Genomic DNA, 13,530 nt, shown 5'->3' with positions numbered 1-13,530 from the left:
TTTAGAATGGGAGTAAATATTGCGTGTACCATTTATGACTACTCAGGTGTTTAATGGTCATCTACGGGCAGTTGAACCTTGTCCTTGAAACACTTCAGGGCCACACAGTCACAAAATAGGGCCGTCAAGACAATGATTGGCCTGTCATGAAAGACCCATAAACCCCCTGGAGAGCCTCAGTAGTTGGGCCTGCCCAGCTACTTAGTACAGGTAAATGACTAGTGCTGTCATGCTGGCAGGCCTATGGACATTTATAAATTCTATGTCAACAGTAAATATTTTAAAATCTTAATTCACCCTGCATTTTGCAGTGCTGTTGTTACGTAGGCTAAAAGGGACACCTGCCAAAATACTAGATCAGCTTCCTGATGCATCTATACATTAATTCACCTCAAACTCTCATAATTTGAATACTGAAAAGGCCTGGAATGTCAGATTTTTTTTCCATTCCTAAAAATGTTGTTTAAAAGTTGTAAACAAATACACTGCTGTGAATGATAGGCAACATTGCCTCTGAATGGCTTAACAAACAAGCAGGCATTATGACACGCTCATTCAAACAAATGTAGAGTAAATGTCGCTGCTGATTGACTGACAGGCTATGTACAAGAACAACTATATTAAATATACAAGTACTATTAGAAATGACATTTAATCCTTCCATTGGAAGGTCTCCCAAAGTCAGGCAGACTGTCTTAATGGCAGTGAAAAATGAAGCTTTCGAGCGCCATTTCTCCTTCAAGGGTGCACTGCACTTGTGTTTTGACACTTGTCATTAAAAAGCCTATTTAGTGGCAGGTTGGTGGTATAATATTGTCACCGCCAACAATCATCAATTTAGGCACACCTCGTAAGTTCGCGGGCCGCGGAAAGTTGTTTTTCCCTACTCCAAGCACTGGCGACACCTGCTTCGTCATTGTATTTGACTGGTGTATCTATTTATTATCTGATGCTTTACAGTCACTCAAGTGTAGTTACAAATTACCCAATTTAGTTTCAGTTTGTAGACAGTGTGACAATAATAAGATCACTACACAATCCACGGATATGTGCGGTTCAATTAGCCTCATTTCAACCCATGCACATCTCTGCTTACATTGAATGTGTCATTTATTCATCTGTTCAAACAGCCCCCCAAAACCCTACCACATTTCACATTCAATAAATAAGAGGAGCTTTTCCCTTAGTCATCCTGACTTCAACAGTACTAATTTATTTTGCATATGGGGTTTTTCCCCAATTTCTAAACTTTTATCAAATGTTCTAAAACTTAGTACATTAACCCCAATAAACATTGCAATAAGTACCACACTTACCGACTTCATCCTAACACTTGATTAATTAGTCAAGTTTTTATCAAGGGTATTGTAAAAATCATACAATGCCTACTTCAAACTTAATTGTTCTTTTTTAATTTAACAAAAAAACCTCTTCAGTTTTTCCCCTTGCTTAAAGCTTTATTATACATCCTCTCACTCAAAACTTAGTGGACAGTCTGTGAACTGGCAATTCTCAGTACAATTAGTGTCACCAAAAATAGCCCCTTTTACCTCCATTAAATCGCAGTCCACTTTTCTCTCTATTCATTCAGAGTTAGCTTTAGCCTTCATTTCATCAACTGTCCCTAATCATTTCGGGCTCTTTGATGTTGACAGAGTAACCCCCTTTTCACAGCAAGACCAAGACAAAAAAAAAGAATCTCCAAATTCTCTCAATTCAGCTATGTGAAGTATTTCTCCAATCAATGACCCTTTGCCAGGCTGACAAAAATCATTATTCATGCACACATTGTTGAAGGTTGAAATATATGGCATGCTGTAAATTTCAAAGATAACATTCCTGTCAGAGAGTGAAAAAAAAAAGAAAAATCTCTCAATAATCAGAATACATACTGCAGGTGTTTGATGTTGATTTTCTAACAATTTTTTATCCCATTTTATTTAGAAGAAATAACTCAATTTATTTTAAAAACCATAGTGGATCATAAGTCTCAATTTGGCCCATTGTAAGGCTGATGACTTTGGTTCAGCAAAAGTTTATACAAAATAATCTGTTTACACGGAACATGGAGAAGACGTTCACAAATCTCCCATATGAGTAGGTATACAAGGAAAAATCCACTCTGAAAATTCCCAATGTTGATGCAAATGATAACAGGTTTTAGTCCTGAGGCCTGAAACAAAGATCCTTTTTTTTCCTGGTCGGCCTAACCTATAACCTGATTGCACCGATTACAGTTTCCAGTAGGCAATACAGAGATCAAAAAGCACTTTCCATCTTTGCTTATCAGTTTTAACCTTGAATGCAGGCTTACTTAATCCCTCATTACTATACATTATGCAGGCACATGTATACACATGGATAGACCCGATATTTACTTTGTCAGAAATTTTTCTACTTAATGATTCAAAAACAGGTAGCTATTTCTCTCACAGATCCTATATCCCAAATCCCTGCCACTGTTTACCAACTGGCCTGAATATATAATATAACTTAATAAACTAAGAGCAAGGACAATTTAGACCACAAGCTTACCCCGTGAGTGGATCCAGGGCTATGGCACGGGGCTGGTCCAACTCTTCCCAAAACAGCACACTGCGGAAACTTCCATTCAGGTTGCTCACTTCGAGTCGATTTGTTTCAGAGTCGGCCCAGTACAGCTTCTCTGCAATCCAATCACAGGCGAGACCGTCGGGCGACACCAGCCCCGAAACGATGATATCCTCCGCGTTCTTGGGTCTCTCTATCCACGTCCTCTTGATCTTGGCCAGACTAACGTCTGTCCAGAACACAGATTTGTCCTTGTAGCAGAAGTCTAAGGCGGCCGCATCTTCCAGACCATTCTGGACAATGGTGGAGTTAGCGCTATAGGCGGCATCAATAAGTTGTACGTCTAGACGATTTGCCAGTAATAAATATGGTTTAGCTTAAAAAAAAAAAAAAAAAAAAATTATGAAAATCTCAGTTCACTTACATGAGATTTTAAAAGGGAAGAAAAAACATGTCAATAAAGCAAATGAATAAAATTATAATGAAGTATCATTTTACAGCAATATGGTTTTTTCTTACAACACATATTTTAACTTTTGTATCTAAAACATTGATATTTGGAATACTGTGCATATCATTATAAAACTGAGTTAGAAGAAACAATCCCTGTTTCTTTTACCCCAAATATATAAAATCTTTTAATATCTGAGGGGTTTTCATTAACTGAGGCTTATTGATTTGAAGATATAGCATTTTGACTACATTCGTTGGACACAATATGCAAGAAAAGGGCCAAAATCTCACAGTGATCTCTTCAGAGACTAAATCTGATCAAAATAGATTTTTTCACTACAAATCCTAGTAAATGAAAGAAAACGTTTTCAGAAGACATTCCCCTGCTGTATCGGTTATTCAATTGACCTCTGACCATGAAGTTGCACGAGTATCAATAACTGAGAGCAAATATACATGACACTGAGTCATCAACAACGCAACAAACAATTCTTCAGCTTATAAAAAACAACATTGCAAAGACAGCAGTCACAACATGCTTTTTAATATTTTGACTGGAGCATTAAGGTGGAGCTCAAATCTTTAATAAAATCATAAAGACATAATAAGTTTGGGATATAATAATGTGCATCTACGTGCAGAAACCAATCTCATTTTCAGACATGCTGGTGGTAAGAGGAGGAAAGAAGACAATTTTTATCTAGTTTTCTGAAATAAAACCATTTCAGACTTTCAGACATTTATCATGTCAGATATCCAACTTTTTTGATGATTAACGAGATTGAATTTTTTTGGATCATGTACAAAATGTTCTGGATTTTTTGTTACATAATTCTGTGCACTATATAGCATCACATCTCAACAGGAGCCTTACAGTTACCATCTCTCGAATTGTCAAGAGCATGAAATAAGACTGAGAGATTTCTCCCTCTCTCATCCTTTCTCTCTCTCATATCCATCTTCCCCTTTATCTTTTCTCTCTATCCAAACAATAAATCACATAATTAAAAACAGCCAGTTTTGTGGGAAGCCACTAATAACAAGGGTAATTCTATTATCAATCAGGAGTTATTTTTGACCATTTCTTTACTTATGTTTTTTGTAACTCTGACATGTCTTGCGTAACAGCTGTCAGAAGCAATCTACGAGAAGGAGGACCCCCTCCCCTTGCATGATTTCTAATGGTTTCTTAAATCAGGGAAAAAATCCGTAACATCTGTTTTGAGAGAAAAAAATCCTATTAGGACTGCTACATGTATAAACATACTTCAGATGTACTTCTTAATTAGCCAACTGCCAAAACACTCCATGTTTTAAAGAATACATGGTATTTTGAATAAAGATAAGCCAGACAAGTAGATTTGGGATGCCTAACCATTCGAATGAAGATACATTGCCGCTAAAATAAAACTAAGATAAATAAAATTACTTATCATGGGATATTATGTTTAGAACAAACAATAACAAACACCCTCATCCTCTACAGGAATTTTTATAGGAGTTTAATTTCAAAATATTTATCACTTAATGTTCTTTCATCCCCCTCCCAATATAAATGCTCTAGAGGTCACAGTTCTTTGTATACCTGGATCTATCAAGAGATCCCAAAAGACTTTATTATGTCATGACAGCGCCTGACACTAAGTTATGGCACGGCTCAAATACTGGTACCTTTTGTACTACTGCTAATCTGATTTGTGTCAAAACACCTTTCAAAATCAATAAAGAGGCGTTTTTCTTCAATTGTTTGTCTATAATTGTGTACACTCCATAGTAGAGGAATTTTTATTCATTTGCCTCTCAATGTTATAGGCCTGTCTTTTCATCTTTATGGTTTAAATGATCTGTACTAATGGTATGTCACGGCAACTAATATTTTTGGGGGGCCAAAAGACAATACTTATACACTGTAGTAAAATTATATTTTGTTTACAACACCATTCAGTTGTCTTTATCATCAAGGTAATCAAGCACAACTTTTTCAATGAAAATTTATTAATGCAACGAGGAGCTTTGAATGTGTTTTCAAAAGGTAGCAATGTTACATATTAGGTTCATTTTACATAACAATTCCAAAAGTTGTGTGTTTTCATTTAAAAGCAGACTGCATGTCCCAGATATAATATGCCTGAACAAATCTACCATATGCTCTTAAACACTACAAACATATTATTCTTAAGGGGAAAAAAATGTCAATTAATTTCCATTGAAGAGAGGAAACCGCCTTTGACAGATAGAGCAAATAAGATTCACCTTATCCAACCCACTCTACCTTCTTCAAAATACAAACAAACATGAAAAATAATATACATTCAAGCATATGAAACTATATGCATATTACTAAAACATAAAAACAAATGACTGAGTGAATTAGGAATTGTGTGAATTAATTCACATGTAATGATTTGACAATTAAACTATCCCTTTAACATCATTACCAATTTAAAGTACCTAATAGTAAAACAGTTTACTTTCAATACCAAACGTTACATATCATTTAAATGTCAATAGTTATCATGAGACTTAATCCAACTGCATGCTCTAAATCATAAAAGTACTATTTAGTTCTGCTGTACACGAATGTACAGAAAACTTTTACTGCCCAACTATCGTTGGTAGTTGGCTTGATTGATCCCCCAATGCCCAAGTTTTTGTCCAATAATAACATTGAAATGTGATCTTTGTATATGGGTCTGTATGTTATAAAAATATAAAATATTCATATCTGAAAAGTTTCCTTAGGAAAAAAGGGAAATATAAATTCTGTGCACTGTAATAAATAACAATTAGTCTACTCGATTAACAAATTCAGATCAATATTCACCGTTCCTCAATGAAGCACTTAAAATCATTGAAATGGTAGATTTTGATGAAACTATGAAAAATTTAGTTCTAGATGACAGGTCAGACATTGAAGTTTAGACCCTGAACCCTTCCCCCTGTTTACAGTACACAATAAAGTGCAATGTGAATTTCTGATCAACATCAATACATGGAATTTCAAACATAACAAGACAGACCTTTTTCACATAAATAGTTAATGTTTGCATGTAAAACACCCATGGACAGACACATGGACAAAGCGTTCCCAACAATTACAAAATAAACTATAATTCTTATGAGAAATCATCTGCTAGCCTAATTAGCAAGTAAAAGTAGATTAACAATTGTAGATGAAATATACATGGTACAATGGATGTTTATAAAATAAAACACAAACTGATTATCATTCAACCCAAACTCACATAGCAACCCCAATCTGAATGTCCCCTATCATCACCAGTTATTAAAATGTGCTCATGACAGAGAAAATTCGAAATAATTTCTCCATCCTTCTGTCTTTTCATGTACCTTTCCAAGGTGTGTATTGACAACGTAACTTTTCAATTTGTCAAATGAAGAACGATTAAGAAGCAATTATAATGTGTTGGTCATTCTCAACAAAGATTTGGGTCATATTCCATCACAATAACTCTTTCAACATGGCGGACCATTATCCTTAAATAAAAAACATGCTTTTGTATTTTTTGCGTTTTCCAAGTATAGGACGAATTGACGTAAAATCAAGTATATATGACTTCACCATGTTGATTCAGTATAACATTTTTGATACATTAAATAAAATTCATTCATCGAGCATGTGCTAATTCTCACTAGGCCCTATCATACAACTCAAACACTTTATCTAGGTCAAGTTAGAGACTCACCTGAACTCGTGTAAATTACTCCAAGAAAGACTAATATAAATAACATTTTTTGAAGCCCTATCGGCAGACCAATGTCTGACAGTCCAGAACTGAATTGAAGCAGACATCAATGAGCTTCGGATAAAGTGACAAATGTTGTTGTCTTTCGTGGCCCTTACATATTTTGCGTTCAATCAACCCGGCCATTACAAAAAACTAGATCTTCAGGGACTATTTTTCAGAATTATTACTACGCATGACAGGTAGGGCTCGTGATTCGGTCAAGATTAATTTGTTTACATTTCGAAAACAATCTTAATGCAGTGAACAAAAAAGAATCGGGGATTGATTTATCATTAATATCCGAACTGAAAGTTTTTAAAAACCAACTTTATAGGAGTTAATGAATCTACACATTGAAAATGCAACATCAAGGGAAAACAGAGTGTTTAATTTTTCAGGCGGAATACCTCTTGACCTTTACAGGATAAAATTTAGGCAACTGTCAAACGAAAATTAGAATTTTTCTCTCTCTCTCATTCTAGAGCCCCCCCCCCCCCTCCCGAAAAAATAAGAGAATTAAAAGTCCTTTTTATTCAATAATGTTTTATTATGGAAAAAGTAACATATATCTCGAATATCTTAACGTTATTATTTGAAAATTTCGTCTTACTCATACAAAACTTTCATCCGCTTTTTTCTTGGGTTTAAACAAAGGGGCTTAAATTATTTTGCGGAGAAAAAACATTTTTTTAGCTTCACTTATTGAATTTAATACTTAGTATACTAATTTTGTATTTTAAAAAAAACCACATAAATAGATCAGAATTTAACACAGTAAATAAAGGGGGGAAGTGCTATCTATATAACTATCTACACATTGAAAACTTATATAGATTTTGAAACAAGGGTAGCAAACTTAACACACACGCCTAACCAATTATCTAAAAACATGTCTAACAATTTTGTGATCTCTTTGAACATTTCTCATTCATTCCGTCGGCCAAATATAACTACATGGTGTTGGGTTTTTTTGGAGGGGGGGGGGGGGGAGGGGTTGTTTTTTTTTTGGCGTGTTTTCTTTTTACTAAATTGTAATTACATGTGTAACTTTATATAAAAATATTGTAAAGTGGAATCAGATAATTAAGTTGCTATGTATTTCTATTATTCTTTGGTTGGAAAAAAAGAAATAATCAATATGTATATATATGTATACGATAATCTTCATCTTTCTTCGATATATACATGTAGTATACATGATTATAAACATTCCATGTTTATTATAACTTACTGATACACACATGCTGCTACGGGGAAGTGTCGCAGATATTATGTTCACACAATAACAATTTCCTAGGGTTATGTTTTGTTTCGCCGGGGGGAGGGGGGGGGGGGAGGTAATGCGGGAGGGGTGGAGCAGAACGGCTGTTTGTTTTATTTTTTTTGTTATTATTTCTTTCTATGTTTTGTTTTGTTTTTTAATATGTTTGTTGTTTGGTTTTTAGAGGGGGATGTTATGACTTAGTTAAACCACATGCAGGCACTTGAACTTTTTAGAGACATATAGTTTCCTGTACCGTTATGATAATCTATAAATGAAATATTTTAATAGGGTCATGTGCTTGTGACTCCGTATACCTCTACATCAGTCTAAATACAAACAAAATAACTCTTTTGATTATATAGTACATACGCGAATGTATATTTTTAAAAACTTGAAATAATCATTTTTTTTTCGATCAAATCGAGAGACAGTATGTAAAATTATCCTAACTACAAGTACAAATGCATATAGGGTTCAAATCAAACTTAATTTAATTTTATGCACATGAATCTATATAGGGGTTTTTTTTTTTATATAAAACTTGCCGTACGTCCTCTAGAGTTATCGTCCTTTGTGACCATTACTTTTAAAAATTACCATCTCATGGAGATACATTTAAGTATAAGTTTTTTTCAAAGACATATAATATTCATTATGTTTATTTACCTAAGTTCCGAATTTTTTTACTTTTCAAACTTAATCTTGCATGCCAAGCACAATACTTGTCACTATTTTGAATTGAGCAATCAAGTAGTACATCATGTAATTGAACGATTCAAAAATATTTCACTCGGAATACAAGTAAAAAACAATTTATTGCACAACTAAAAATCACAACATATAAATCGGTAAATATTTCGAGTAAACTATATTTTTATTGATTTCACCACATGAATATGATTTATTAAAACTCTCAAACAATATCATAAATTAATCAACAGCAGCCTTTAGTCACAATATTATGACAAAGTTGTGATCAAATGTATATCGATCTCTCACAAATATGCGGCATCATTCAATGTCCATCTGAAGCTTTGAAGGTACGGGGAAACAGATTGATGAATCACACTATTTTTCTTCAAAGCCATTACACCATGTTATCCACATCACTGGAACGGCACGATTTGCAGGCCAACAGAATTCCCAGAAGCTTTGGAGTTTAAGAAAAAGAGAAAAGAATGATGTAAGACTAACAAAAATTATCTACTTTACATCGTTTAATGTCTGCTATGACTTTGAAATACATATACCTGTATCATTGCAATTCCAATCGCTACCCCAATAATGATAGAAAGGTTGCTCTTCAGCTGATCTTGCAGACTATTCAAACACCCCTACAACAAACAAATACAAGAAATCATCTAAAGCCCAAATCACAGCTCAGGGGTGACGCCTAACGTCACCAAACAGACGACACAATTCTCAATCCGTTCGCATGCGCATTTTCTCATTCAGCAAATATAATCATTTAATTGTCTGGGGAGGTCTGGTGAAGTCCATTTTAACCGACTTCGTTAGCTTTTGCGATCTACACTGTACGAAATTATGACGGTAATTTGATACACTAGTATAAAATGACCTATCAAACTCTGCAGGATTGAGTTGTCTTTCTTTTTGGAGGGATATTTCAAACACCGGATTTTCAGCTTGAAATTGAAAACGAAAAACTCACCTCAGTGTTCAAAGATTTATAACTCTTGGTAGCATTGTTACTCGCCTCCGTATAACAATCCACATATTTGCCACGGCAACAGGACTCTGGAACTGACTGCAATGTCAAAAACATGTAAATAGAATGACAAAAACTTAAGAATATTTAATTTACTGAAATTAAAGTGGGTCAATAATATGAACGCTTATAGGTAACAGATTCTATAATTATCAACAATCATTGTTTTGTAATGTAAACGTTTAATTATTTCATTTTGTATTTTAAAAGATGTGGGAAAGAGAGAAAAGAAAGAGAGATACCACAGTTGCGTTGAAGTGGGCGTAGTCCTTATAATCCTTGTACGAAGTTACTCCGCAGCAATGAATCTGGAACAAAATACAAGAGATACATGGGTCACATAGCTCACATGACTACAGTTCTTAACAAGTACTTGTATCTTTCAAAAATGTTCATGTTACACTCTAAAATCAGAGATGTGGTGGGAGATGGTACACAGTTATTAGATGTTTCATTTATAATAAGTATGATTGCTTGCAAATACATGTAGTTATATAAAAAATTGAAGCATTGTATAGTTTTCGAAAAGAAGATTTTTAAGGGGGATGTACGGCCATCTTGTACATGGCATGCGAGAACCAAAATGTAAACATTATTGAACAGGCTTGTTTTTGCCGACTAAACCTGTTGTCAACAGATTTTTAAAAAAAATCAATAATTATGAGGTTTTACATGGGTTTTATGTATGCAAATTACGTTCGAAAACAGTATAGTGCCTTTTTAATCACTTAGACAGTATAGTGCCTTTTTAATCACTTAGAATGGCGCAGCTACAGACTTATCTATCTTGAGGATATAAAAATCTAGGGGGGGGGGGGGTATGAAAGGAGGAATTGCATAGTATAGTTTCTTAGCTCAAAACAAGATAATTTATAGACATTGTATAAATACATGGTAATGAAATACATGGTAATGCAAAATCAGTGTAAACAATTTGCCAGTACACAAACACATCTGCCATGATAAGATATTGCCACAAATGTATAATTTAATGATCAAATAAACATTTATATATACACATGTAATACTGATTACGTATATTTTCACATCAAGTCGAAGATGTACACATTTATTAGAACAAATTAATTCTGTTCTCCATGGCTTTCTATAAAAAAAAATATATCGTTCACTAGTATTCAATTGTATTTTATTCTCAAACTAAGCAGTTAAACAAGCTTGAAACAAGAAGGCTTTGACCAATAATACATCTTAAAATTTATACACCGTGAATGACTGTATTTTGTACATTCTAGAATGAAGTGGAATTCATCTGCACACAGCATCTACAAATGCGACATAAACGTGCACGATTTCTTCAAGTTTTTTTTTTATTTAATCGTTATCGATTGAAGCTTTAGCTATACTAATACAGTACGAACAACACGGACTGACGTCCAGATATTTACATTTTCGACTGTCTTTGTCTGTGATAACATTTCGAATCAATTTTGAAGCATATAGCCCAATCATTTCATAAAAAATGAGCGACACAATATGGGCGTGTCTTATAGCATAACTGAACAACGTTATTGGCTGCGCCGCGTAATAATACAAAGCATGTGCTACATAAAAATAGTGGTTTAAAAATGTTGCTTCAAAGAGAAGAAATTCGAAATAATAAGAATATAAGTAATATAAGTAATAATGAATCATTCTTTGAATATTATGAGGCGGTAATTTCGGCCGGAGCGTAGTAAAATCTATCATAAAGCCCTTTGGGCTTACTTGGATTTGATCACATATTACCCAAAGAATGATTCCTTATTCCTTTAATAATTTAGGCAAACATTGGCTAATTTGAAAGAGTGCAGATCGAGTGAACCTTCTAAAAATATAAAGTATTTTGGTTGCATGTATGCTACGTACTAACCAACAACTAGTCATTAACTTATGATTTCTTTCTTCATATGGATAATTAAAGAAATAATGAATAACAATTTTTTCATCCTCGAAATTTGCATCAGGTGGATGTAACAGCGAAAAACCACCCATAAATCCTCGTATTTACAAAACAAGGATTTATTTAACAAACTGCAATGCTGATTGATCAAAGTAAAACAACATAACGTATGAGCGGTAAACTTACTGTTTTCTGTACCGCATCCCATGCGTCTTCTATGATGGAACTGTTTTTGTACTCAGCTATGGACTTTTTAAGCGTTGTTCCAAGTTCGTCGGTTACCTTTTCAAGTAATTAACAATAGAAACATTGCCTAACATCATCCAACGGTTCAAATTAGGCTGAGATGCTAGTGGTCATTTGAATTATCTGGGATTTGCTGATAGACAGGATTTTCATTCTGAAATCTTACAATGTTTAACAAACGAAATCTGTAGACGAGTATTCAAACTATTTGCATAATCTCTACTAGATATTAAGTTTTATTTTGTTTATACTGTAGACTATTTCTTTGCTTTGAATACCTTTGATTTGTAAACCGCCGCCATAATTCCTCCCGAGAACTCTCCGAGAAAAATAATGACCAAAAAGAATATGTACTATAAAATAAACAACGAATGTATTAGAATATTTATATGACATGTTAATTACAAGTAAATAATGACTGTGTAGGTTTTGCAAATTGCAGCCAAGATATCTTTGTAAGATCTAAAAAACCATTGGGGGGAAAAAAACTCTAAAGAAGAAGCGCAAACATATTCCAACCATTCCCAAGGCCCATTTCCATTGCTTAATTCCACCAAGGCATCCTAGAAATCCGACCAGGAAAACAACTCCCCCAAAGCCGATCAGGACATAGGCCGTGGAGGAGATGGCTGTGTCGTGACTGTCGACGGATATCAGCTTTTGGATGTTTACCGAGTCTGGGTCTACTTTAAGCCAGATTCCTGCGCCGAGTATGCCACCACCGGACAGCTGAAAGTAGGCGTTTAGGATAATTAAGTGCTGAATTTAACATGAGGCCCGTGGACCATATCGCTATTCTATGAGTACTAGTTTTCCTAACCATTTTAGGTACATGAATTATAACTGATTAAAAACATTGACTTTCCATGTGGATAAACTCTGCCTATGGAAGACTTTGGAACCGCATGGGTTTTTATGAGAATGTTGTTTTTTGATATTGCGATTATTATTGAATTTGACTGACATTCCTTTTTTAACCCAGTGTCATTCTGCATTGTTATTTTACAAAGTACACATTATAAAACGGAATAGGAAGATTTTTATGCTTTTAAAATATTTTCTCCGACAAATATAATATTACCAGAACTTTACTAACATAATTCCATATTGCAATGTGTAAGTATGACCCTTGATCAAATAAGCATTAAAGTCATTCACCAAATGGATATTTTGTAATAAGTTTGGTTGACATTGAAATTTCGGGACAATATTAACATTCAGAAAGACAAGCGGACAAATATTAATGAAACCATTGACTCGGGTGAGCTAAAAAAGATAGCAGGTGTGATCATTTTACCGATCTTCCGCCATAAGCCCATTTTTGTCTCCTGATTTGATAATGGATTATCATACTATAAAAACAAATAAGGTAATAATAGTGTAAAATAAAACAAATGCTTCCTTACCACAAATATGATGTTGAACACTACAAGTATACACCTAGCGAAGCCCGTGCAACATCCGTCCCCCATTGTTCTGGTTTTTCTGACTTGACAAAAAAAACTTTCAATTGAATCATTTTTAAAAAACCATGATATTTCATAATACTACATGTATTATTAGTTTTGTAACAGTATCGAATTAATTATCATTTTCATTTTAACACTAACTACATAATTTCTTGCTAGTAAATCTAATA

The 13,530-nt window shown here is 34.0% G+C and overlaps 1 protein-coding gene across 2 annotated transcripts in view; it reads right to left on the bottom strand.

The window, feature by feature from the left end:
* Positions 1-13,530, bottom strand: part of LOC128167769 (low-density lipoprotein receptor-related protein 6-like) — a 30,027-nt gene that overhangs the window by 15,740 nt on the left and 757 nt on the right. Inside the window, exons 2-11 of one of the 2 annotated variants that reach the window (XM_052833681.1) lie at positions 13,298-13,380; positions 12,411-12,620; positions 12,170-12,244; positions 11,832-11,927; positions 9,988-10,053; positions 9,689-9,784; positions 9,267-9,350; positions 9,110-9,166; positions 3,884-3,983; positions 2,536-2,926 (exon numbers count right to left, since the gene is read on the bottom strand). In XM_052833681.1, the coding sequence (XP_052689641.1) occupies positions 2,536-2,926; positions 3,884-3,983; positions 9,110-9,166; positions 9,267-9,350; positions 9,689-9,784; positions 9,988-10,053; positions 11,832-11,927; positions 12,170-12,244; positions 12,411-12,620; positions 13,298-13,363 (1,241 nt within the window). In that variant the 5' untranslated portion in view covers positions 13,364-13,380. Of the gene's footprint in view, positions 1-2,535; positions 2,927-3,883; positions 3,984-6,710; positions 6,916-9,109; positions 9,167-9,266; positions 9,351-9,688; positions 9,785-9,987; positions 10,054-11,831; positions 11,928-12,169; positions 12,245-12,410; positions 12,621-13,297; positions 13,381-13,530 lie in introns of those variants that run through there. The other variant, XM_052833671.1, reaches the window with a different exon arrangement.

The sequence above is a fragment of the Crassostrea angulata genome, chromosome 1 (assembly GCF_025612915.1).
Source record: "Crassostrea angulata isolate pt1a10 chromosome 1, ASM2561291v2, whole genome shotgun sequence".
Taxonomy (NCBI): Eukaryota; Metazoa; Mollusca; class Bivalvia; order Ostreida; family Ostreidae; genus Magallana; species Magallana angulata.
This window is presented reverse-complemented; position numbering and strand designations above follow the sequence as displayed.